Source organism: Poromitra crassiceps, assembly GCF_964638095.1.
Source record: "Poromitra crassiceps genome assembly, chromosome: 14".
NCBI lineage: Eukaryota > Metazoa > Chordata > Actinopteri > Beryciformes > Melamphaidae > Poromitra > Poromitra crassiceps.
In genome coordinates, this window is record NC_139633.1 from 37,260,602 (window position 1) to 37,286,246 (window position 25,645).

Sequence of the window (25,645 nt, forward strand, 5' to 3'; positions counted from 1 at the left end):
GCGCTAGTGCAGCAACCAGGACACGTACCCATATCCGGCTTCCCACCCGCAGACACGGCCAATTGTGCATGTATGGGCATCCAACCAAGGCAACATGGGGCGCGAACCTGCGACCCTCGTGTTGGTGCTGTATTTTTGATAACTAATATAGTCCTGGGATCCTTCATTTGACCACTCAGCAGATTCCAGTTTTTAAAACTGAGAACCTCACCTCCGTTTGTCTTGGTCCTCGGCCATGTCTTCACCATCCTGCTCCTCCTCTTCCTCGTCTGACCCCTCATCATCATTATCATCATCATCTTCATCTTCATCATCGTTGACACCAGAACCACTCTGAAATGTTTTGGTACAGTGAGCGGTTTTAATCATCTAAGCCAGCGGTTCACAACCTTTTCCCACTCATGGCCAACTTGAAAATCTCAAAAATGTTCTCAGCCCACATTCAACTGTAAACAGTATGGAGGCCAAATCATGTGTTCTCAGCCCACATTCAACTGTAAACAGTATGGAGGCCAAATCATGTGTTCTCAGCCCACATTCAACTGTAAACAGTATGGAGGCCAAATCATGTGTTCTCAGCCCACATTCAACTGTAAACAGTATGGAGGCCAGATAATGTGTTCTCAGCCCACATTCAACTGTAAACAGTATGGAGGCCAAATAATGTGTTCTCAGCCCACATTCAACTGTAAACAGTATGGAGGCCAAATAATGTGTTCTCAGCCCACATTCAACTGTAAACAGTATGGAGGCCAGATAATGTGTTCTCAGCCCACATTCAACTGTAAACAGTATGGAGGCCAGATAATGTGTTCTTAGCCCACATTCAACTGTAAACAGTATGGAGGCCAGATAATGTGTTCTCAGCCCACATTCAACTGTAAACAGTATGGAGGCCAAATAATGTGTTCTTAGCCCACATTCAACTGTAAACAGTATGGAGGCCAGATAATGTGTTCTCAGCCCACATGCAACTGTAAACAGTATGGAGGCCAGATAATGTGTTCTCAGCCCACATTCAACTGTAAACAGTATGGAGGCCAGATAATGTGTTCTCAGCCCACATTCAACTGTAAACAGTATGGAGGCCAGATAATGTGTTCTTAGCCCACATTCAACTGTAAACAGTATGGAGGCCAAATAATGTGTTCTCAGCCCACATTCAACTGTAAACAGTATGGAGGCCAAATCATGTGTTCTCAGCCCACATTCAACTGTAAACAGTATGGAGGCCAAATCATGTGTTCTCAGCCCACATTCAACTGTAAACAGTATGGAGGCCAGATAATGTGTTCTCAGCCCACATTCAACTGTAAACAGTATGGAGGCCAAATCATGTGTTCTCAGCCCACATTCAACTGTAAACAGTATGGAGGCCAAATCATGTGTTCTCAGCCCACATTCAACTGTAAACAGTATGGAGGCCAGATAATGTGTTCTCAGCCCACATTCAACTGTAAACAGTATGGAGGCCAGATAATGTGTTCTCAGCCCACATTCAACTGTAAACAGTATGGAGGCCAGATAATGTGTTCTCAGCCCACATTCAACTGTAAACAGTATGGAGGCCAGATAATGTGTTCTTAGCCCACATTCAACTGTAAACAGTATGGAGGCCAAATAATGTGTTCTCAGCCCACATTCAACTGTAAACAGTATGGAGGCCAAATCATGTGTTCTCAGCCCACATTCAACTGTAAACAGTATGGAGGCCAAATCATGTGTTCTCAGCCCACATTCAACTGTAAACAGTATGGAGGCCAGATAATGTGTTCTCAGCCCACATTCAACTGTAAACAGTATGGAGGCCAAATCATGTGTTCTCAGCCCACATTCAACTGTAAACAGTATGGAGGCCAAATCATGTGTTCTCAGCCCACATTCAACTGTAAACAGTATGGAGGCCAGATAATGTGTTCTCAGCCCACATTCAACTGTAAACAGTATGGAGGCCAGATAATGTGTTCTCAGCCCACATTCAACTGTAAACAGTATGGAGGCCAAATCATGTGTTCTCAGCCCACATTCAACTGTAAACAGTATGGAGGCCAGATAATGTGTTCTCAGCCCACATTCAACTGTAAACAGTATGGAGGCCAAATAATGTGATGTGTGAGTGTGAAGCAGGACAATTTTTTTTTTTTTTTTTAATTTTGTAGATGTTAACTCATTCACCGCCAGTTTAGGACTGCCAATATTTAGCACAGGCCAAAGATTTTCATAATTGTTGGTCATCTTTCAAGACCCACAGTAAATTATCTATTAGCACCAGAGTGATTTGCAATACCTCAAAATGAAGATGTACGTCTCTGGGTTCACCAGGAAAAAAAAAGTGAGCTTTTAGCATGTTCTGTACTCTACTTATAGCCATTTATATACACCCTGTTTTCCCCAAAAGGTCTCCCTGAGAAAATAAACAGGAGAAAAGGCAATTTTTGTAAAAGGGCACAATCTCAGGCAGAACTCACTCTCAATTCTTTTATTTTGAACTGTATTGACATCAGACATGTAAATATTATTCGTTAGGACACAAATGACAAAAAAAAAATATATATATATATATATACACATGAAGTGCTTTTTTTTTACATTCAACAATACAGTTTACTCGGTGTGAGTGAGTGTGCAGACAGACAGACAGACAGACAGACAGACAGACAGACACACCGACAGACAGACAGACAGACACACACACACACACACACACACACGATCCCCCTTTTAGATTTCTAACCCCACATAGGATAAGCAATAACCACGCCCTGTGGCGCTGGGATTGGCCAGGAGCAACACTGGAGGGCACGCAGCCCAGCGATTTCATGAACCAACTGAATAGCTCTTGAGAAAGGACAGCGGGCTGCTGTGACTGCCGCTTCTGCCTTGTGCCTTGCTGTTGTGTGTTTATTTTGTTTTGTTCTGGTCCACCCGTCCTCGTCCATGTCTCCCTGTCATATCCTCCCTGCTATTTCCCCTCCCGTTTTCCCCTCGGCTATTCAACACGTCCTCACCGCCCTCGCAAACTGATCGATCATTTCCTCATTCCTCCGATGATCAAACACATCTCTTGATTACTTTCTCCCGTTTTCTCCCGGCTGGCACAGAGGAAGGCGACTCCAGCTCGTGCAGCGCGCCAAGGCGCGTTTCAATGGCGTTTCTCCTGTCTGCACAAGGAAGCGTTACCCGTTTTCTGCTTTTCCTCTTGCTCAATTTCAAAACAACAGCTGCGGTATGTGTTTGTTCACGTGTTGTCTTAGATGCTAGGGACCTGATACTATGTCAGAGGCTGGGGAAGTGTTTGAACTACGCCCTGCAGTAATAAAAACAAAAACACGTCAAACACGTCATTGGCGGGGAGGGCTATTTCTGATAACACGTCAAAGACGTCATTGGCGGTGAATGAGTTAAATGGATGACACACCTATACATTTTTTACTGGAGGCCAAATTTGCTGGCTGTGTGATGACTATAAGTGACTGGGCAGTGTAATAGTATGACTATAAGTGACTGGGCAGTGTAATAGTATGACTATAAGTGACTGGGCAGTGTAATAGTATGACTATAAGTGAAGTGACTGGGCAGTGTAATAGTATGACCATACATGGGCAACATACGCCCCCTGTGTGGCCCGCGATGGAATTGCAACAAAAAAAAAGAAAAAAAAAAAGAATTACAGTACACCTGAACGCAACATGCAAGATACCCGCTGAATAAGTGTCCAAATGTTCATGTCATTCTGGCCAATACTCTTCTGTTATAGCATTTCAGTCTGGAATATGGAATATCTTTAAATAATATTTATGACTAAAAGGCTAAAAGTAATCTCATGTGTAAGAAATGACTGTTCTACATTGAAGTAGAAATTTAAATAATTAACTTGTTGGTTTTGGATTTATTTAGCTTCAAGAGTGCATTTTTGTTCTTGTGTGACCCTCAACACAGGCTTTGAGAATCCCAGGCCACTTACTGATACTTAAATGCTTAAATAAACCCACTCATATTCTGGTTTATTTCAAGAAAAACATTTCGGCTAGTGGAAATTCGAATTGGCTGGTAACTTTAAAATCTAGCAGCCATATTGGCAGGTGGTGAAAAAAGTTAATTTCAAGCCCTGCAGGGAGAGCAGGTGGTGACATAGGAGTGAGTGAGAAAAGGATCAAATATTGGTGGTTAAGACTGAATAATGACATCACAACTGTTAATTTAAAATGAGTTATTCCTCTAAACCTGGCTTCAAATGCCCAAAAATTTTCTCGCTGGCGCCGTTCAGCCCTCAGCAAAAACTGGTAGCGAGGACATTTTTTGTGGCCCTCTCTATCATTAAAGTTGCCCATCCATGGGTTATGGCATGACAATATTTGTTCGGCCCCCGGCAACAATCTGGGTTTCTCATGTGGCCCCCCATGAAAAATAGTTGCCCACCCCTGAGTATGACTATAAGTGACTGGGCAGTGTAATATTATGACTATAAGTGACTGGGCAGTGTAATAGTATGACTATAAGTGACTGGGCAGTGTAATAGTATGACTATAAGTGACTGGGCAGTGTAATAGTATGACTACAAGTGACTGGGCAGTGTAATAGTATGACTAGAAGTGACTGGGCATAATAGTATGACTAGAAGTGACTGGGCATAATAGTATGACTAGAAGTGACTGGGCAGTGTAATAGTATGACTATAAGTGACTGGGCAGTGTAATAGTATGACTACAAGTGACTGGGCAGTGTAATAGTATGACTAGAAGTGACTGGGCATAATAGTATGACTAGAAGTGACTGGGCAGTGTAATAGTATGACTACAAGTGACTGGGCAGTGTATTAGTATGACTAGAAGTGACTGGGCAGTGTAATAGTATGACTACAAGTGACTGGGCAGTGTAATAGTATGACTAGAAGTGACTGGGCAGTGTATTAGTATGACTAGAAGTGACTGGGCAGTGTAATAGTATGACTACAAGTGACTGGGCAGTGTAATAGTATGACTAGAAGTGACTGGGCAGTGTAATAGTATGACTAGAAGTGACTGGGCAGTGTAATAGTATGACTAGAAGTGACTGGGCAGTGGAGAAGAGGGCAGTGACAGCTGGAGGAGTGAAAATCAATGAAATAAACTGGTGTCATCAGTGTCATCTTGAGACACAAAATGGCTGGTTGACTGGTTGTGTACCTTCAGGTAGGTTTTAGGGACGACTCCTCTGTTGCCTTTAGTGTCCTGCACCAGCCACCATCCATCTGCTGTCTTCCTGATGATCCTCAGCACCGCGCCCCTCTGAAACACAGGGCAACAAACAGTTTGTGTGACTTCTCCCGCATTATAACTTACAAATCTGCGGGAGTTGACAAAAATATGCGCGATTCTCGCAATCCCGCGCCAAATTTTAAGCCCTGGGAAGCAGCACCTCACGGAAGCTTTGAGCAGGAGCCTTGCCATTCACACCAGAAGCACTCTCTCTTCCTCAACGCTTCGCTCGGCGCTGCCCTCCCCCTGCTCACAACTTGCATTGACTTCGTGCCTGGCAGCTCGGGTGCAGCGCGCTTGAAAAATAGAACAGAAGCTGAAACTATCGCTGCAGCCCGCGTGCTGGTGTGATCGGTCTCGCCTCTTCACAAGGACGCTGAAATGAAACTGCCTCCACGCTGCGTAGCTTCAGCATTGCTTCAGCATTGCTTCAGCATAGCTTCGGCGTATGGTGTGTCCGGGCCCTAAGGATTAGATGTGAAATATTTTGCATTTCATCATTTATACAAAGTTGCTCCTTTGACTTGCAGAATGCACAACTGTTCTATTCCAATCACTTAACTTTCTGCATTTCTCCTGCTTATTTATGAACCTTGTTACATTGAGAAATTCCATCAGCCTGTTTGATGGACAGGAAAGCTTTCAGAATGAATATCTGACTTGTATAAATGGATTACCAACCTTTTTGGATTTGTGATGCCACATTGACGTCACAAAAATCTAGGGACCCCAGAATTTCAGTACATTGGTAATATCATAAGTATCATCATCAGTGACATCATCAATTGGGGTCGCGACCCCAAGGTTGTTGAACCACTGGTCTAGGGGTTGATCTTCACCACACACCAAACAGTGGCTGAAAATAAAGGTGTGTAGTTGCCTTGCGTGAGTCCTATCAGCCCAGAGCCATAGAGATATAAGAGTTGTGTCATCTCCATTCACTCCAATGGACCAGTTGATTTGTTGTATTTGTTTGACCTCGCCATAGTTCCTGGAAGTAAGTTTCTGGATTAAGCAGCAGTGTAGAGTTGCAGCAGAATGGGCCGTTTGTGAGGTACTTTGAAAGGGTTTAAAGACATTTAAAGAATCAAATTGTATATTATCAGCTTTATTTGATGCATTCAAGCGTACTTCCTGGAACTGTTCCCCCACACACACTAATAGCTATGTGAGTCACGTGTCTATCAAGCATTTTGGACATCAGTTGGCACCACTCTCTCTTTAGCTCACTCACTCTGTATCAGCCTAGATTTCAGAATGATTCTACTAGGACTAGAACTGTGGAAACACTGTTTGAAGGACGTGAGCGCCCTCTGCTGTTTGAAGTCAAGAAGATGATGGACAACATTTTTAAGACCAAATAAAAAGGCCAAGATGAAAGAAAATGTCCTCCGTTCAATTGATCAAGTGAGAAACTTTAGGACAGCACGGCGGCAGCTAGACATACATGCTCCAATGTCAGCTTGATGAGGGGGTCCAGGGGAGTCCCCAGCAAAATGAGTCAATGGTGTGAATTCACTAGGATTTCAATGAGTAGAAGTTAGCCCAAGGAGAGAATGTAGTGCATATACTTGGTCATTGCTTTCACTCGCTCCTGTTATCTCCCCATCGACATTACATTAAATTATATTATTATATTATATTATATTATATTATATTATATCATTATTATAATATTATAATCATATTATATCACATTATATTACATTACATTACATTACATTATTTTATATTATATTATATATTATATTATATTATATTATATTACATTATTACATTATTATATTATATTATATTATATTATATTATATTATATTATATTATATTACATTATATTATATTATAATCATATTATATCACATTATATTACATTACATTATATTATATTATATTATATTATATTATATTATATTATATTATATTATATTTTCGGGCAGCTGCACGTCGGCAGGTTCGCCAGCTGCAGCGTGACAGCTTGACACCCGACCATGAGTTCCGCTTAACAAATAAGCAATTTATTTTGCAGTCATGCAAACACATTGAAGAGTGCCTTTTTGTCTCTTTTATTTATTTTTTTACAGAAAACCTCTTTTTCATGATTATTCGAGAAGATGGAAAAACAATTGTTAGACCTGGTTATAAGAAGCCATTTTATAGAAATAGTGAAAGGGGCCTTAGTAGTAAAAGATTAGCGAGATGGTAACACTTTATTTGGATAGTCCACCTACACAGAGTCTACAGAGTATAGTAACAGTTTATTAGTTGAGATTGGGCCTGCACGATATGAGGAAAATCTGCGATGTGCGATAACATTGTTCAATATAGCGATGACGATAAATAAACAGATATTAAAGCATGCATATTAGCTATACAGTTCCTATGTCTTTCTGCTTTAATAATGCTAATATAGACCCCAAACATAGCGTATGCCCACTGAATAAAGAAATTAAATACACACTGACTCTAGCTGAAACTACACACAGCGTGTTTGGGCTTTGGCAGAGGGGCGGAGCGCACTGTTGCAAGGGAAAGGTGTACGCTGGATTTACAACACAAGACAAAATGATCCGATGCTGAGTGGGAATGCATGACGCGTGTAAATAAAACCACTTTTGTTATTCATTGCGTTTCAGGCAGCCTTTGCGATGTGTTTATTGCGCATGTTCATATTGCGATGACGATGAAAATACGATTAATTGTGCAGCCCTAGTTGAGATTCAACAATTCAGCCGTTTGTCTTTGTCTGTAGATGTTGTATGAAAAGCTTATTAGTTTACATTTAACAAACAGATTCTGTTGCTTCCTGTTCCACACACCTGCACCTAGTGTAACATGTATGTTCATAACCTGTTCCACACACCTGCACCTAGTGTAACATGTATGTTCATAACCTGTTCCACACACCTGAACCTAGTGTAACATGTATGTTCATAACCTGTTCCACACACCTGCACCTAGTGTAACATGTATGTTCATAACCTGTTCCACACACCTGCACCTAGTGTAACATGTATGTTCATAACCTGTTCCACACACCTGAACCTAGTGTAACATGTATGTTCATAACCTGTTCCACACACCTGAACCTAGTGTAACATGTATGTTCATAACCTGTTCCACACACCTGCACCTAGTGTAACATGTATGTTCATAACCTGTTCCACACACCTGAACCTAGTGTAACATGTATGTTCATAACCTGTTCCACACACCTGCACCTAGTGTAACATGTATGTTCCACACACCTGCACCTCGTGTAACATGTATGTTCATAACCTGTTCCACACACCTGAACCTAGTGTAACATGTATGTTCATAACCTGTTCCACACACCTGAACCTAGTGTAACATGTATGTTCATAACCTGTTCCACACACCTGCACCTAGTGTAACATGTATGTTCATAACCTGTTCCACACACCTGCACCTAGTGTAACATGTATGTTCATAACCTGTTCCACACACCTGAACCTAGTGTAACATGTATGTTCATAACCTGTTCCACACACCTGAACCTAGTGTAACATGTATGTTCATAACCTGTTCCACACACCTGCACCTAGTGTAACATGTATGTTCCACACACCTGCACCTCGTGTAACATGTATGTTCCACACACCTGCACCTCGTGTAACATGTATGTTCCACACACCTGAACCTAGTGTAACATGTATGTTCATAACCTGTTCCACACACCTGCACCTCGTGTAACATGTATGTTCATAACCTGTTCCACACACCTGCACCTCGTGTAACATGTATGTTCATAACCTGTTCCACACACCTGCACCTAGTGTAACATGTATGTTCATAACCTGTTCCACACACCTGCACCTAGTGTAACATGTATGTTCATAACCTGTTCCACACACCTGAACCTAGTGTAACATGTATGTTCATAACCTGTTCCACACACCTGCACCTAGTGTAACATGTATGTTCCACACACCTGCACCTAGTGTAACATGTATGTTCATAACCTGTTCCACACACCTGAACCTAGTGTAACATGTATGTTCATAACCTGTTCCACACACCTGCACCTAGTGTAACATGTATGTTCCACACACCTGCACCTCGTGTAACATGTATGTTCCACACACCTGCACCTCGTGTAACATGTATGTTCCACACACCTGCACCTAGTGTAACATGTATGTTCATAACCTGTTCCACACACCTGAACCTAGTGTAACATGTATGTTCATAACCTGTTCCACACACCTGCACCTAGTGTAACATGTATGTTCATAACCTGTTCCACACACCTGAACCTAGTGTAACATGTATGTTCATAACCTGTTCCACACACCTGAACCTAGTGTAACATGTATGTTCCACACACCTGCACCTAGTGTAACATGTATGTTCATAACCTGTTCCACACACCTGCACCTAGTGTAACATGTATGTTCATAACCTGTTCCACACACCTGCACCTAGTGTAACATGTATGTTCATAACCTGTTCCACACACCTGAACCTAGTGTAACATGTATGTTCATAACCTGTTCCACACACCTGCACCTAGTGTAACATGTATGTTCATAAATTGTCACATAGACTCTATAGATAATCTGCTTAGAGTTTCAGCCCGACGGGACCCGACTCAGCACGACGGGTTCGGGCTTCAACTTACTCGGGTCGGGTCGGGTGGGGTTTGAATTTTCAGGCCCGGTGAGAACTCTAAATCTGTTGAACAGTTGAATTGTTGAATGTCAACTACAACTAATAAGCGGTTGAAATGTGACAAATACTCTGTAGATGATTATTAGATGTTACCGATGAGTTAATGTCATTGAAGACTAAATCCTAATATTGTTTGTATGAATGTGATCATTTATTTATCACTTCTTCTGCCATGTTGCTCCATGTGCAGGAAATGATGAACCATCACAATGCCTTGTGGGCCGAATGCTGCCCTCGATCTCGGGAAACAGGAAGTAACTCACCTGAACAGAAAGATCTCCTTCCTGTTCTCCTCTGAAGTCGCTGAGTGCTGTGTAGATACAAGGGTCAGACTGAGAAGGCGGCTTCACTGCTCTCTTCTCATCTTCATCATTGACGTCACCGTCGTCATCGTCACTGTCATCATCGTCATCGTCATCATCTTCCTCGCTGTCTTCCTTGGAGGTGTGACTGTGGATCAAAACAAAGCATGTGGAAAAAGAGCAACACCGTCTTAACGCGACTTTGCAATGTTAATTAACCAGACGGGCGTCTGCCTAGTACACTGGTAGATTCCTTGTATAGCAACACAAGGGTTGCAGGTTCGAGCCCCTGTGTTACCTCCAGTTTGGTCGGACGTACATACAGGCACAATTGGCCATGTCTGCAGGTGGGAAGCCGGATTCAGGATATGAGTCCTGGTCGCTGCACTAGTGCCTCCTCTGTTCGGTTCGGGGAGCCTATTCCGGGAGGAGAATAACGTAATCCTCCCACGCGCTACGTCCTGCCAGTGAAACTCCTCCTTCAACAAACCATGGTAATACTTAAAGCATATTTGAACATTTGAAGGCAAACTGTTACGTTACGTTTCTGCTGACATATTCACCTTATGTAGCCACGCCCATTTGACCCGGTTGTGTGGTCGTGTGACGACTTCTGGCAAAAAAAGAAAGAAAAAGGCTGGCTGCTCCAATAGCATCTAACTCTGAATTAACTAATAATTTAGCCAATTGTATGTAACATACCAAATAAAAGCAAACGGCAATGTCTAAGAATGCAATGCCATGTAACTGGCTCATTAATTCTCGCATTCCAGGGAATTACGTTAACATCTGCAGGTCTTATAGACGTAAGTGGCTCGAGCTGCGCTCGGAGGACAGAAAACCATCTGAAGCTTTCTTTGTTGGAGTCCAGGTATGTTTTACAAGAAAGTGCCCGTCATTGTCGATGATAACGTTATCTGACCTGGCTAACAGTGGATACTCGGCTTGCTTGCTGTGTACCGAGCTCAAAGTAGTAGGCTACGTTCTTTGTTTTACCCCCTGCACTGTCCGCTACAAAAACAACTCTCTTATTTGACGTTCCGTGACCACCGGAAGTGTTAAAACAACCCGGAATAATTTGGCCCACTCCCGCGTCTGAACATAAGCTGAATACAACACACTTTTTTTGTTGCATGTTCTTGAAACTAATAATGACATATTTTGTCAAGAATATGGTTATGGCAGAAATAGCCTGAAATACAGTGATATTATTTCAGGGCCATATGGCCCACCCCTACCGTGCAGCAGCGCTGGGTCCTGGAGGTGAAAGCTCCAGAGAGAGGCTGTGGAGATGCTCCATGAGGCCCTGCAGTCGTCTCTCCTCCTCCTGCTTCCTCTGCTCGTAGTTCCCCACCGGAGCCGGCTCATCGGCCTGACGGCAACACAGACAGCAGGTTATTGTTTCAGTTTAGGTTAAGAGTCAGCTTTGATCAGACACAACACAATATAGTAGGGTTACATCAAACTGTCTGGAAAAGACCAAAGAAAACAGGTCATATTAGTTGTTTGTCATTTTTGTGATGCAGAACTTGAGGCTCATTCTACTGCTGAACTCTTTACAGCTTATTTAGGCTTCAAGGAGAACTTCTGGGCGTCCTGGTGGCTCACCTGGTAGAACGCGCACCACAAAGGCTGTTCTTCACGTGTCCGACCCGGGTTCAAATCCAACCCGTGGTCGTTTGCCACATGTCATCCTCTCTCTCTCCCCACCTTTCCTGTCTGCCTACTGTCCTATCTGATCAAGACAAAATACCCCCAAAAATAATCTTAGAAAAAGGAGAACAACACTGATTTGTTTTGCACATGATCTCACACATATCCCAAAACTGTAAACAATTTGCAGGCGTTCATTTAGTTTGACAGTTATTGAGAGTTGATTTGAATTCATTTAGTTTGACAGTTATTGAGAGTTGATTTGAATTCATTTAGTTTGACAGTTATTGAGAGTTGATTTTAATTCAGTTTTCAAATATGTTTGAGATCATGTGCAAATAAATCAGCGTTTTTTTCTCCGGTGACGTCTTTTAAGTGTAATCTAAAAGTATGACAGTATGGCACTAACCTTGGTCAGCTTCTTCAGTGTTCCCATCATCTTCTGAGCCGAGGTCTGCAATTCTCGACACCTGTTTGTTAAGTGGACACATTGTCATGGACATCACATGTCCTGTTTGTTAAGTGGACACATTGTCATGGACATCACATGTTCTGTTTGTTAACTGGACACATTGTCTGTCTGTCTGTCTGTCTGTCTGTCTGTCTGTCTGTCTGTCTGTCTGTCTGTCTGTCTGCCTGTCTGCCTGTCTGTCTGTCTGTCTGTCTGTCTGTCGGTCTGTCTGTTTACCTGTGAAACGCCTCTTCAGTGGCTCCACACCGACTCTTCTGCACATCCTGCAGCAGACTGTCAACCTGGGTTAGAGAAACAGCCCAGAGCAGAGGTGGCCATTCGAGTCAAATGACTAGTACACACAGTTTAAAGACAAGCTGAAATGGGTCTTTGTGACGTATTCCCACTGAAACAGGCTAGAGAGGCAGGACATAGCCTGTGATCCACATTATGGATCCCACTCGATTTGGGGCAGAACAAGCCGGCACCGCTCCGCACCGCAAAATTATGTATTTTACCGGACAAATCTGAAAGCTACCGGTCACGTTTCAATAAGTCTGTGTACAAACACAATATCATGTAAATACAGCGCTGTGGAGTGCGTAGACGCTGGCTGGCTCACTGCGCGAGCCTCGGAGCAGAGGACCGGGAGGGTGCCTCCGGGCGGATAGCCGTTTCCAAGCCAAAGCAGAGTGCTGCTTGCTGGCTTGGAGCATCCAACCAGCCACAGTAAGAGCTGCGGTAAATAACAATATTCCTGGAATGCGAGTGTAACAAGCCAGCTACATGTCCTTTGCATTCTACATTAACTCATTGAATGCCATGGACGTCCTTCGACGTCCAATTAAATAGTGACGTAGAGTGCCACGGACGTCCTTCGACGTCCAATGCGTTTTTTGACGGTGGGACGTCGATCAAAGCCTTCCGCAGCTCCTGTACAACTATAGTAGCTATTGGAGGTCTATAACCTATTTTACAGAACCCTTAGGTGGCGACAGTGCTCTCCAGATTACAGAAATGTCAGGAATACACAGCCTGAAATAGCCTTGATGAAAGAGAACCCGCTCATGCTGCAGTCTAGAGCCATGTAGATTGTTCTGGCTGCAACTGACGGTGCGTGCGAACACAGTCAATCCGCGCACACAACTGAGTCCTTCTGCCTCTGTCTGTCTGTCAGCATAGTTTCTCCACATGATTAGCCGCTAGAAAAGCAGCAGCGCGACACTGAAAAGCCAAACCTTTCACTGCAGTCCGCGTGTGGCTTCTCCATGTTGCGCTGCCTGGGAGGCGGCGCTTCCCAGGCTTCCTAGACGCTTGGTGCGAGGCTGTGTGTTACTAGTGTGGGGAGGAGTTTTCAGCTGAGGGGGGGGAGGGGGGGTGGGGCACGCAGGGCAGGACACAACTACACCACATCACTACATCAGAAAATATTACCGTATCTAGAGTCAGTGAATGTGCTTGAAATGCTGCATTTCACAAAAGGCTGAATATCTCAGCTTATAATTTGAAATGCCTGAAAACGCTGAAAACAACCTATCTTCTCCGGCTCATAACTAAAGAACGGAAAATGGTATCAATAAACTTTTTTTTGCTGATGATACAATAGAGTCTCCTTGTTCTTTTTGCGTGTTCGGTGTTTACATAGTAATATCACACAATATTCTGTGGGCCTCGAGAAATCACTGAAAACGCTCTGAAAACTCTGGCACTGGGAGCGTCCGTTCTCCAAAAGTGGCTGGCACTCAATGAGTTAAATGAAGATATTACCGTTAATTTTATTTTGTATGTTACATACTTATTGGCCAAGTATTAACAATTATGGGCTGGAAAATTCTGCCGAGGTGGGCTAAATTACTGGCTTCCGTAGGAGGACTATCATATCTTCGGTCTGCAATCGGACGTCTGAGACCGGTAGGAGAGCGTTTTGAACAGCCTTTCCCCTTTATTGCCTATTGGAACGCTATGTGCACGAGTATATTAAATATAATATACAGAGTACAGTAGTAGGGTCACTTCTGGGGCTAGGTTTCTGGTGACTCGGGACTCGACTGTGATGATTCTAGTCTTGAGAAAATATCTTGGTTGTGTAAATGACTTTGATTCAAAGTGATTTGATTTGTTCCAGCAGACGATTTAATTTAAATTCTGTTTTCTGAACTTGTATATGGAATGATTGAATTTGTTGAAGTTGAAACAAATTTGATAACAAAAACATAACACTTGTGTTTTGAACCTTTTTTTTTTTACTTTTAAAAGTCTAAGAAATTGAGTTTTCTTTCATATATTGAATTGAATGATACTGGGCTGTTGAATTGCTCTGACTTGACTTGCTGTTCTATCTGGATACGTGTGTGCATAGTACCTCTCCTATCTGGTAGCGTGATGACAGGATCTACTACACAAACTTTGTTTCAGTTCAGCCGCCTGTAACGTTACATGGTACCTTTCATTTCCTGGTGTCGACAGAACATCACAGTGAAATACAGAAGCGTGGTACAAAGGAACTCACACAGCACAGCTCGTAGATCAAGACTCAAGCGACTGCATTCAGCCTAGCCTGGTAACCAGCCCCAATGAAAGTGCTGAATGAAGAGTAGGTGCTGCTGACAACTGTGATTCATATGGAGCTGGATACCAGGCTACATTCAACCTAGCCTCAACGAGAGACTCATCAGTCATTCTGATGAGTCTCTCGTTGAGGCTACATTCAACCATAGTTTACTATCAAACCTGTCGTTTGATGTCGTCCGTGTCTCTCTGGACAAGTTGCAAAGGTCCTTTTCGTTTTGGAGGCATTTGCACAAAGATAAACAGCCCACATGTGCAGCTCTGCAGATGCTGCTACTCCATCTGACAGCACTAGCTAGCGTTAGCAAACATGCAGACGTCCTGCCATTGGTCGCTGGGCAACCTTCTTCTTCTTCTTCTTCTTCTTCTTCTTCTTCTTCTTCTTCTTCTTCTTCTTCTTCTTCTTCTTCTTCTTCTTCTTCTTCTTCTTCTTCTTCTTCTTCTTCTTCTTCTTCTTCTTCTTCTTCTTCTTCTTCTTCTTCTTCTTCTTCTTCTTCTTCTTCTTCTTCTTCTTCTTCTTCTTCTTCTTCTTCTTCTTCTTCTTCTTCTTCTTCTTCTTCTTCTTCTTCTTCTTCTTCTTCTTCTTCTTCTTCTTCTTCTTCTTCTTCTTCTTCTTCTTCTTCTTCTTCTTCTTCTTCTTCTTCTTCTTCTTCTTCTTCTTCTTCTTCTTCTTCTTCTTCTTCTTCTTCTTCTTCTTCTTCTTCTTCTTCTTCTTCTTCTTCTTCTTCTTCTTCTTCTTCTTCTTCTTCTTCTTCTTCTTCTTCTTCTTCTTCTTCTTCTTCTTCTTCTTCTTCTTCTTCTTCTTCTTCTTCTTCTTCTTCTTCTTCTTCTTCTTCTTCTTCTTCTTCTTCTTCTTCTTCTTCTTCTTCTTCTTCTTCTTCTTCTTCTTCTTCTTCTTCTTCTTCTTCTTCTTCTTCTTCTTCTTCTTCTTCTTCTTCTTCTCCTCCGGTGTTTTATGGCGGTTGGCATTCTTAATTGTTGCATTACCGCCACCTACTGTATTGTAACAGCTTCACACTTTATGGTCATTTAGTTGCATGGTTGCAAGTCCACCCTTTTCTCCCCGAGAAGAGCCTGGTGACGCGAGGTTATGTCCACCCAAGTGGCAACGTCGCTGGATTACGCCTTTCTGTCAGAGATAGATAGATAGATAGATAGATAGATAGATAGATAGATAGATAGATAGATAGATAGATAGATAGATAGATAGATAGATAGATAGATAGATAGATAGATAGATAGATAGATGCATTCGCGGCTCCTGTTGAAATGTCTAACTTGTCTTCTGTAGCCTAATGTGCTTTTGTGTCTGTTATTTTTAATTCTGCTTTTTATTCTTCTCCATGTTGGAGATGTAACATAAATGTATGCTCAGTAATACACAGTGTTTATGGGGCAGCATAAGGGACAAAATTAAGACTACTGAGAAGCCGTCGGAGGCTATATCTTTGCCGAAGCCAGCTATGGATCTGGCCAATGATCTGTCAGCACCGGCAACTGAGAGACCGTCAGTGAGAAATGAGAAGCCGACTATTGATTTGTCTTACCAAGCAATCCACTGGATCGGCTATTGGATCGGCTGGTCATTAGCTTGGAGAGGCTAGCTACTAGCTTGGAGAGGCTGGCAACCCACTGAATCAGCTATTGGATCGGCTGGTCATTAGCTTGGAGAGGCTAGCAACCCATTGGATCGGCTGGTCATTAGCTTGTCTAGGCTAGCTACTAGCTTGGAGGGGCTGGCAACCCACTGGATCAGCTATTGGATCGGCTGGTCATTAGCTTGTCTAAGCTGGCTACTAGCTTGGAGAACTGCAACTGAGCCATCATTTGCGAAACCACAGTCAAGCCAGCCGCCACTTGGCTTTTGATGCGCGTCTATTCATGCTGTAACGGTACTGCTGCTTCACCGGTGTTCGGAGCGGGCTAAAAAGTCGAGTGTCACAATTCAGCGATCCTTTCTCACATTTACTTTACCATACTAGATCGACATTACAACAAACAGCGTATTGAATGACTGTTGAATATGTCACAAAAGTCCAACCTTATTGAACGATCGTAGCAGGAGTTTCGCTTGGTACTATCATGTTGATGCGCTCAACAAGGTGGGAAAAACAGGCATTTCCGGGACTGGTTTTTCAAAATAAAAGCACGATTAGACTCCAGTCTAGACCACACAGATTTAGTGTTTTTTCCGACTTTCTAAGTACTGTACAATCGCATAACTCCATAATCCCACACCATGATTGACAGTTGTGTGTACACTACCCCCCTGGGTATACACTCTCATGAAATTAGCCATTTTCACGGTTCCATTTTGGAGAAATTGACAAAGTCTCAATACTGAACTTGAAAAATGTGTTTATTCCGACTTTCTAAGTACTGTACAATCGTATAACTCCATAATCCCACACCATGACTGACAGTTGTGTACACTACACCCCTGGGTATACACTGTCATGAAATTAGGCATTTTCACGGTTACATTTAGGAGAAATTGACAGTCAAATTCTCAATACTGACCTTGAAATATAAGGAAAGAAAAATAAAAAAACACCCTAAGAAATGAAAGGTAACTAAAGACAATCACAACGTTGCAAGTGCAATCAAATTAATTATATACAATACGTACATGAGTGATGGAGTGTTCTGACTATATATGAATTTGTGTTTATTTACATGAAATTTACAGTCTGAGCAAAATAGGCATTAAATAGGCATGAGTTTCCATGAATGTACAGTCTGAGTTAAATATGAGTTTACATTGAATCTACATTAAATTTAGAAGCCGAGTTCAATATTAATGGGCAGTGAAGTAACATGAATTTACAGTCCCGGTTAATTATCAGTTTACATTGAATTTTCCATGAAATGATGATGAGAATAATTTGAAAAATAATATAATAATAAAAAAATAAAAATAAAAATGGCAATAAAATAAAGTGCAGGATAAGACCAACAATAATTACTATAACAAAGTGTAAATATAGCAGCAAGCGGCAATACCAGGGTTTCAAGTCTGCTGACGTCACAATAATGTCACAATGTCTATGGCATCATCAGTGATGTCACAATTGCTCGAGTTAACCAAAAACCCCAAATGGTCGAGTGACATCACCGATGAAAACCCCAAATGGTCGAGTGACATCACTGATGATGTCAAATGCCTATAACATCATCAGTGCCAATGACATCATTAGTGTAATGAGATCAAAATGATGATCAATAATGATGTCACAATGTATGACATCATCAGGACTTACCTGATGACATCACATACGAGCAATTTCTATGACATAATTTCCAGTTGAGTAGTCTCGCTGGCCAGCCTCCTCTCGATGGGCGGCACTTAGCGGCAGTGCCCTTGGAAAATAGTTTCCAACAATACAACTTATCATTTTCAGCGTGTAGCAATGAGCTAGCGTGTAGGTTTCTGTCGTTAGCTTGCTAGCTAGTTACCATTGTGATTGACATGGTCGGAGCCAATGACAGACTTTGTAATAAGCCGGGAGCGGACATCCGGCTGCCACCGAAACAGTCGCTCCAATGGGAGAGCAGCTGTAGAGCAGGGGAGGGTTTATCCCAGTTGCCTGTTTCTGCGGCACCAGACTCCTCGGACGGAAGGGAAAGGAGGCTGGCCAGCGAGATTACCAGTTCAGTGACATCACTTTACATCATTTTTTTTTTACACTAGATGAATTAGCCATGGTCAACTACTGACCTCCACGTGCACATGAGCGAAATCACACAGAGAAGGGGCTGCACTGCTTAAAAAGTGAGAATTAAAAAAATGCAGATAAGAAAAGATATGCACATCAACACGAAAATTAAAAAAAAAAAAATCTAGGGCATCTAGTGAGCACCAATATCTGTCATTGGACCAGATTTCAGGTGTCTGTGATGTACCAACGCACGGGAATTTGCATCGTGGCGGAAGAGGAACAAAGAAAGTAAATAAAGTCAAAATAATAGGGGTTCTGCACCTGTGGGGCTTGAAGCCCTAACTAGTATGAAGGAGCACTTATAGTTCAATGAGGGGAGGGTTCATTTGCATACACAACAATTCCAGATGAATGCATCATCCGTTGCCCGTTGGAACTCTTCTTCATCCATCTCCAGGCACTCAGTATGGTACCAACGAAGACAGCTGTCACACTGGATCTGTAAATGCTTAAAGGAGAATTTCGGTTTTTTACACCACGGTCCTCATTTCCAGTTTAGAATATGATGTTTTACTCACCGAAATAGTTTTGCGTCATTCGGATGCCCAGGGAAGATTTTGAGCTCCGAGTACACTCTTCAAACAGGCTAGAACCGCTAGAACGTGAGCCCACGGGGGAATTCTGCACGGCAGTGCACGCACTCTCTAAATGACACTTTTTCTGTCAGATCACGGTTCATTATGGTTGTAAATATAATTATCTAGCTAATAGCTACAAGCTAGGCTAACAACAACACCGGAGTCAGCGTTGATCTGCCCCGGTGGGGTTACAGTGCGTATCGTCCCCCTCTGTGAAACCACTTCTTCAGAGAAACCACAGAAGGGGGACGATACGCACTGTAACCCCACCGGGGCAGATCAACGCTGACTCCGGTGTTGTTGTTAGCCTAGCTTGTAGCTATTAGCTAGATAATTATATTTACAACCATAATGAACCGTGATCTGACAGAAAAAGTGTCATTTAGAGAGCGCGTGCACTGCCGTGCAGAATGCCCCGTGGGCTCACGTTCTAGCGGTTCTAGCCTGTTTGAAGAGTGTACTCGGAGCTCAAAATCTTCCCTGGGCATCCGAATGACGCAAAACTATTTCGGTGAGTAAAACATCATATTCTAAACTGGAAATGAGGACCGTGGTGTAAAAAACCGAAATTCTCCTTTAAGTAGAGACGTCTGAGAGGTTTGCAGCAGACAAGTGGAGCGACTGTGGGGGTGAACGCCCCAGGACCAACGCTCAATAGGACCCACCCGGCTGAGCTACGTCTTCATTAGCCTAATTCAAATCTGTGAATCCAACAACTTGTGTGAAACCTCCCTAGTTATTGTTTAATAATGATCTCCGCCAGGCGAGAATCCCCTGGAGGAGATGTATTTGGCCGTGTGTGTGCTTGTGTGCGTCTGTGTGTTCTCCTCTCCTAATGCGATCTGAGTAAAGCCTAGACGGAATTTCATCAAATTTGCCTCAAACTGATGGACTCACTGATTAACAACTGATTTTAGTGTTCAAAGGTCAAACTCAAAAGGTCACTGACTGTGACCTCACAAACGGCATTCCCAAGTTCGTTAACGCGATATGTCAAAAATGGCTAGATGGAATTACTTCCAATTGGTTAAAACGTCGACTTGGATGCAAGGATGAAATGGTTACATTTTGGTGATCGAAGGTCAAGGGTCAATGTCACTGTGATCTCTTGAACGCCATTTTCAAGCTCGTTTCCCCGAAATCTCAGGAATGTCTTGATGGAATTTCTTCGAATTTGCCTCAAACGTCCACTTGCACTCAAGGGATGACCTGATTACATTTTGGTGGTCAAGGGTTAGGGTCATTGTGACCTCTCGAACACCATTTCCAAGCTTGGTAACCCCATCTCTCACCTTGACCTAATTTCTTCATATTTGGCCCAAACATCAAAGTCTAAAAAGACATGCATTTCAACTGTTCACTGGTTGGGGCAGGCATATATTTGCGGGGCAGTCTTTCTAGTTTTAATTTATAAACGAAATCCATTCAGCTTTTTTCTCACCGACTTCACAAGTCAACGGCGAGTGGCTTCAGTTTTTCCCCTGCCCAGGGCAGTTTCTGGCCCTTTTAGCAGCCCTATGCTACATCTTATAGTGGGGCGCCCAAACCACTGTCATCATAATATCCCTGAATGAACATGAATGACGATGCATAGTTCATCATCTATAAACCTTCTAATTAATCAATTACACACAATATTAACAATAACTATGAACGAATTATTTTATTTTCGTGTCAGCACAATTGACCATCCCACATGCGATTATCAGACACATCAACAATCAATAACTTAACAAAACGTTCTGGTGTGTTATCCAACCCCAAATCTATATATACTGTATATATATATACTGTATATATACACTGTATACACCATATTATATCTCAATGGTATACACACACACACAAGGGTAGAACAATACCATACCCAGTCGGTCATCGGAGGCCCTGTCTCAGGTGGTCTTGTGTTGCAACAGAGGACGCATTGGCTCTCTATGGGAAACACTAATGTACAGAAGCAGACGTTACATCTTGAAAAGTACAATAACAAAATCAAAATATAGCCACAAGCGCCGATTGACGGGTGACCTGGGGATATATGAGACATAATAAACACCAAATAGTGCACATTTATTCACAGTTGGTATGCGCACAAGTAAACAATGTTTGGTTGAGATCCGGTGACCTGATGGTTTCCAAGCAGTAGTAGTAGTAGTAATAGTAGTAGTGTTGGTAGTAGTGGGACTGGTAGTAGCAGCAGTAGTTGTAATTGACGATTGTACAGTACTTAGAAAGGCGGAAAAAACACCTTTTTCAAGGTCAGTATTGAGATTTTGTCAATTTCTCCACAATGGCACCGTGAAAATGACTAATTTCATGAGAGTGTATACCCAGGGGTGTAGTGTACACACAACTGTCAGTCATGGTGTGGGATTATGGAGTTATGCGATTGTACAGTACTTAGAAAGTCGGAAAAAACACTAAATCTGTGTGGTCTAGACTGGAGTCGAATCGTGCTTTTATTTTGAAAAACTAGTCCCGGAAATGCCTGTTTTCCCACCTTATTGAGAGCATCAACATGATAGTACCAAGCGAAACTCCTGCTACGATCGTTCAATAAGGTTGGACTTTTGTGACATATTCAACAGTCATTCAATACGCTGTTTGTTGTAATGTCGATCTAGTATGGTAAAGTAAATGTGAGAAAGGATCGCTGAATTGTGACACGCGACTTTTTAGCCCGCTCCGAACACCGGTGAAGCAGCAGTACCGTTACAGCATGAATAGACGCGCATCAAAAGCCAAGTGGCGGCTGGCTTGACTGTGGTTTCGCAAACGATGGCTCAGTTGACCGCAGTTCTCCAAGCTAGTAGCCAGCTTAGACAAGCTAATGACCAGCCGATCCAATAGCTGATCCAGTGGGTTGCCAGCCCCTCCAAGCTAGTAGCTAGCCTAGACAAGCTAATGACCAGCCGATCCAATGGGTTGTTAGCCTCTCCAAGCTAATGACCAGCCGATCCAATAGCTGATTCAGTGGGTTGCCAGCCTCTCCAAGCTAGTAGCTAGCCTCTCCAAGCTAATGACCAGCCGATCCAATAGCCGATCCAGTGGACTGCTAGGTAAGACAAATCAATAGTCGGCTTCTCATTTCTCACTGACGGTCTCTCAGTTGCCGGTGCTGACAGATCATTGGCCAGATCCATAGCTGGCTTCGGCAAAGATATAGCCTCCGACGGCTTCTCAGTAGTCTTAAATTTGTCCCTTATGCTGCCCCATAAGTGTTAAGTGTAGGCTATATAGCAGAACGATCAATATATATATATATATATATATATATATATATATATATATATATATATATATATATATATATATATATATATATATATAGGCTGTGTGTGTGTGTGTGTGTGTGTGTGTGTGTGTGTGTGTGTGTGTGTGTGTGTGTGTGTGTGTGTGTGTGTGTGTATATAACAGGTACTGATACAGCCTTGTATATAACAGGTAATACTGATACAGCCTTGTATATAACAGGTAATACTGATACAGCCTTGTGTATAACAGGTAATACTGATAGCAGCCTTGTATATAACAGGTAATACTGATACAGTCTTGTATATAACAGGTAATACTGATACAGCCTTGTATATAACAGGTAATACTGATACAGCCTTGTATATAACAGGTAATACTGATACAACCCTGTATATAACAGGTAATACTGATACCAGCCTTGTATATAACAGGTGTATATACAAGGCTGTACATTACATTAATTTACTTCATCCAAAGCGACTTACAACACTCTTACAGCTGATGTGCGTTCATGATGTATCCGTTTCTTATACCAAAGCCCCGTGCTGCTTCTGTCTGATGCTGCTGCCAGCACATCAGCAGAGGCTCCGGATAACGTTAAGCTCCTGTACCGTCCACAAGCACTGCTCCGACTTTGAATAGGACTACAAGTCTTGTAAATATAATTGTTTTTTTTGTTTTTTTTACTCAAAGTTTATTCATTTTTTCTTTCAAACATACAAACAAAAACAAAACTGGCGTCACAGTACATAAAACATAAATACGTTGCCAAACCAAGAAAAAATCTTAAACTAAAATCAGTCAATACTAAAAAAAAAACAGGTGTCTTAGCACATCTTTGGGTTCATGTGAGTTATTCTTGAAATAAAAGACAGAACTAAAACAAAAGTACTCGTGGCATATAGCTGTATAAACAGAGAGCGTCAGGGGGCAAGCATGTTTTGTTATACTTCAGGATGGAGACAAACCATCCACATTCCTCATTCCGATGCATATAATAACCACTTTGTCCATCTTGTGATGTACAAGTCATATTTCAGTCTCAATAGAAAGGTCAGTCTCTCCATTTCATGAATTTCTCTAATGATTTCAAGCCAATTTTCTACTGTGGGAGAGTCGGCCTGCAACCATCTACGAGTGATCGCTTTCTTTGCAGCCACAGTTACAATTTTAAGAAGGTATTTATCATTTCCTGATATATCTTCTGGTATATCACCCATATACAGTGATTTACATGTTAGTGTGACTTGCCAGCCAAGAATTTGGTTAATGGTTTCCCAGACACTCTCCCAAAACGGCTTTAACTTTGGGCAACCCCAGAAGATGTGGAAATGGTTTGCCTCATCAGACCCACAGTTTCTCCAGCATGTATGGTTTACTGGTGACATATATGGTTTCATTTTAGGTGTAATAAAAAACCTTATAAGGTTCTTCCAACTAAATTCACGCCACTGCAAGGAGCAGGAAGTAGAAAAGACTGTTTCACACATATTCTACCATTCACGTTCAGTTATTGTATCGTTTAGTTCTTTTTCCCATCTTTTTTTTATATCATTTGTAGTATTTCCCCTTCCCATTAGAATTCCCTGGTACAATTTTGAGACTATTGATTTAGAATTACTTTTGTATGCCATTACCATTAATTGTATTAGACCACTAGGTTCCCGAGTTATTTCCCCAATCTTAATTTCTTTCAATAAATAGTGTCGTGCCTGCATCCAAACAAATCGTCCTTCTCCAAGTCATATTTTTTACTTAGTGTTTGAAAGCTCTCTAATGTATCTCCATCCATTATATTACAATAGGCAGTAATACCTCTATCAGCCCAGGATTTGAATATGGAACTCATGCAGTTTGGCTTACAATCTGTCTTTTATGACATCAAACCAAGTACACAGAGTAAACAATGTAAAGGGACTCAGATAATTCTGATGAGATAATGTTAGCTTATGATCTCCACTCATTGCTTGTATTGGAATCCCCCTGCATTCAGTCTCAATCTCTTTCCATCTTGCCACATACTTATCATCACACCAAAGAGCTATGTTTTTTAATTGGGCAGGGTAAATATAGTAGTTTTGAAGGCTAAATGGCAAGTATAGTTTGTTGTCTCACTGGATTAGTCTTTAATTTGATTTGAGAAATAAGCTCATCCAATGAAAATAAATAGAGATGCTGCGATCAAGATTTTTCAATTCCGATCCGATTTCGATATTTTAGCTCAAAACCGATCCGATTCCGATCAAATTTCGATACCCGATTCGATACCGATTTCGATCCGATACCGATACAGCACATATTTAAGTCTCTCTATGCTGTCTGATAGCTAGCAGGCAACAAACATTTTTAGGGTTAGGTATGTATGTGTGTGCTTTGGTAATATAGTATGTAAACAATTTAGTTCATCTAATTCATTTGATGTAAAACTAAAACATAACAATCAAATTAGGGCTGGGCGATATGGCCTCTAAAGAATATTGCAATGTTTTTCGGCTATATCGCGATACACGATATATATCTCGATATTTTTGAAATCTCTCATAAATGCTCAATTTAACCCTTCAGGGTTCATACACATTTTGACCAATGGATTTCCATGACTTTATCATAAGTTCTTAACCTGTATTTTATGCACACCTGGGGTAAAAAAGAAGAAGAAAGAAAGGGCAAATGTTGTGAGCAAAGATGGATTTAATATTCCATAGCTCTGACCTAAGCAAATCTGACATCACTATTGTGATATAATATTTTTTTTAGTAAAGTGTATCACTCAATAGTCATTACAAAAAATAATGGCTTTTATAGAACCGAAAGCCTAGCTGCTTAGTCTGCAGATAAAACATAAAAAAATACATTTAGACTCTTATTGGCATGACGGCAACATATAAGCGGTCTGAATTTTGCATGGGGCCAGTTCTATAGTGAGGCATGGAAAGCCTCACTATACGCCATCTGTGTCGTTTCACTTTTGACTGAAAAATGATGCCTGTAGTCTAGATTAAAGAAAATACATGTATGTGATGTTGACAATTATGTAGGCTATGTGCGCATTCGTTTTCCTTATAGATCATGAGTGCTCCGCAGCTAGCTACGTTAGCTTGCATGTAACGTTAACGTTAGTTGATTTTGGAGACACAAACCCTGGACGTTACATTTTGAGTAGGCTAATGCATGAGGTTCTCTATGGTTTACG

The 25,645-nt window shown here is 41.8% G+C and overlaps 1 protein-coding gene across 1 annotated transcript in view; it reads right to left on the reverse strand.

Moving 5' to 3' along the window:
- The window catches only part of LOC310789177 (nephrocystin-1-like), a gene marked incomplete at its 3' end in the record, with an annotated part of 34,997 nt that extends 19,651 nt beyond the window's left edge, over window positions 1-15,346 (reverse strand). Inside the window, exons 1-7 of the mRNA XM_083650765.1 lie at window positions 15,063-15,346; window positions 12,570-12,634; window positions 12,291-12,351; window positions 11,467-11,600; window positions 10,190-10,376; window positions 5,166-5,267; window positions 212-333 (exon numbers count right to left, since the gene is read on the reverse strand). Coding sequence (XP_083506891.1) covers window positions 212-333; window positions 5,166-5,267; window positions 10,190-10,376; window positions 11,467-11,600; window positions 12,291-12,351; window positions 12,570-12,634; window positions 15,063-15,128 — 737 coding nt within the window. The 5' untranslated portion in view covers window positions 15,129-15,346. The remainder of the gene's footprint in view (window positions 1-211; window positions 334-5,165; window positions 5,268-10,189; window positions 10,377-11,466; window positions 11,601-12,290; window positions 12,352-12,569; window positions 12,635-15,062) is intronic.
- Window positions 15,347-25,645: the final 10,299 nt, after the last annotated feature.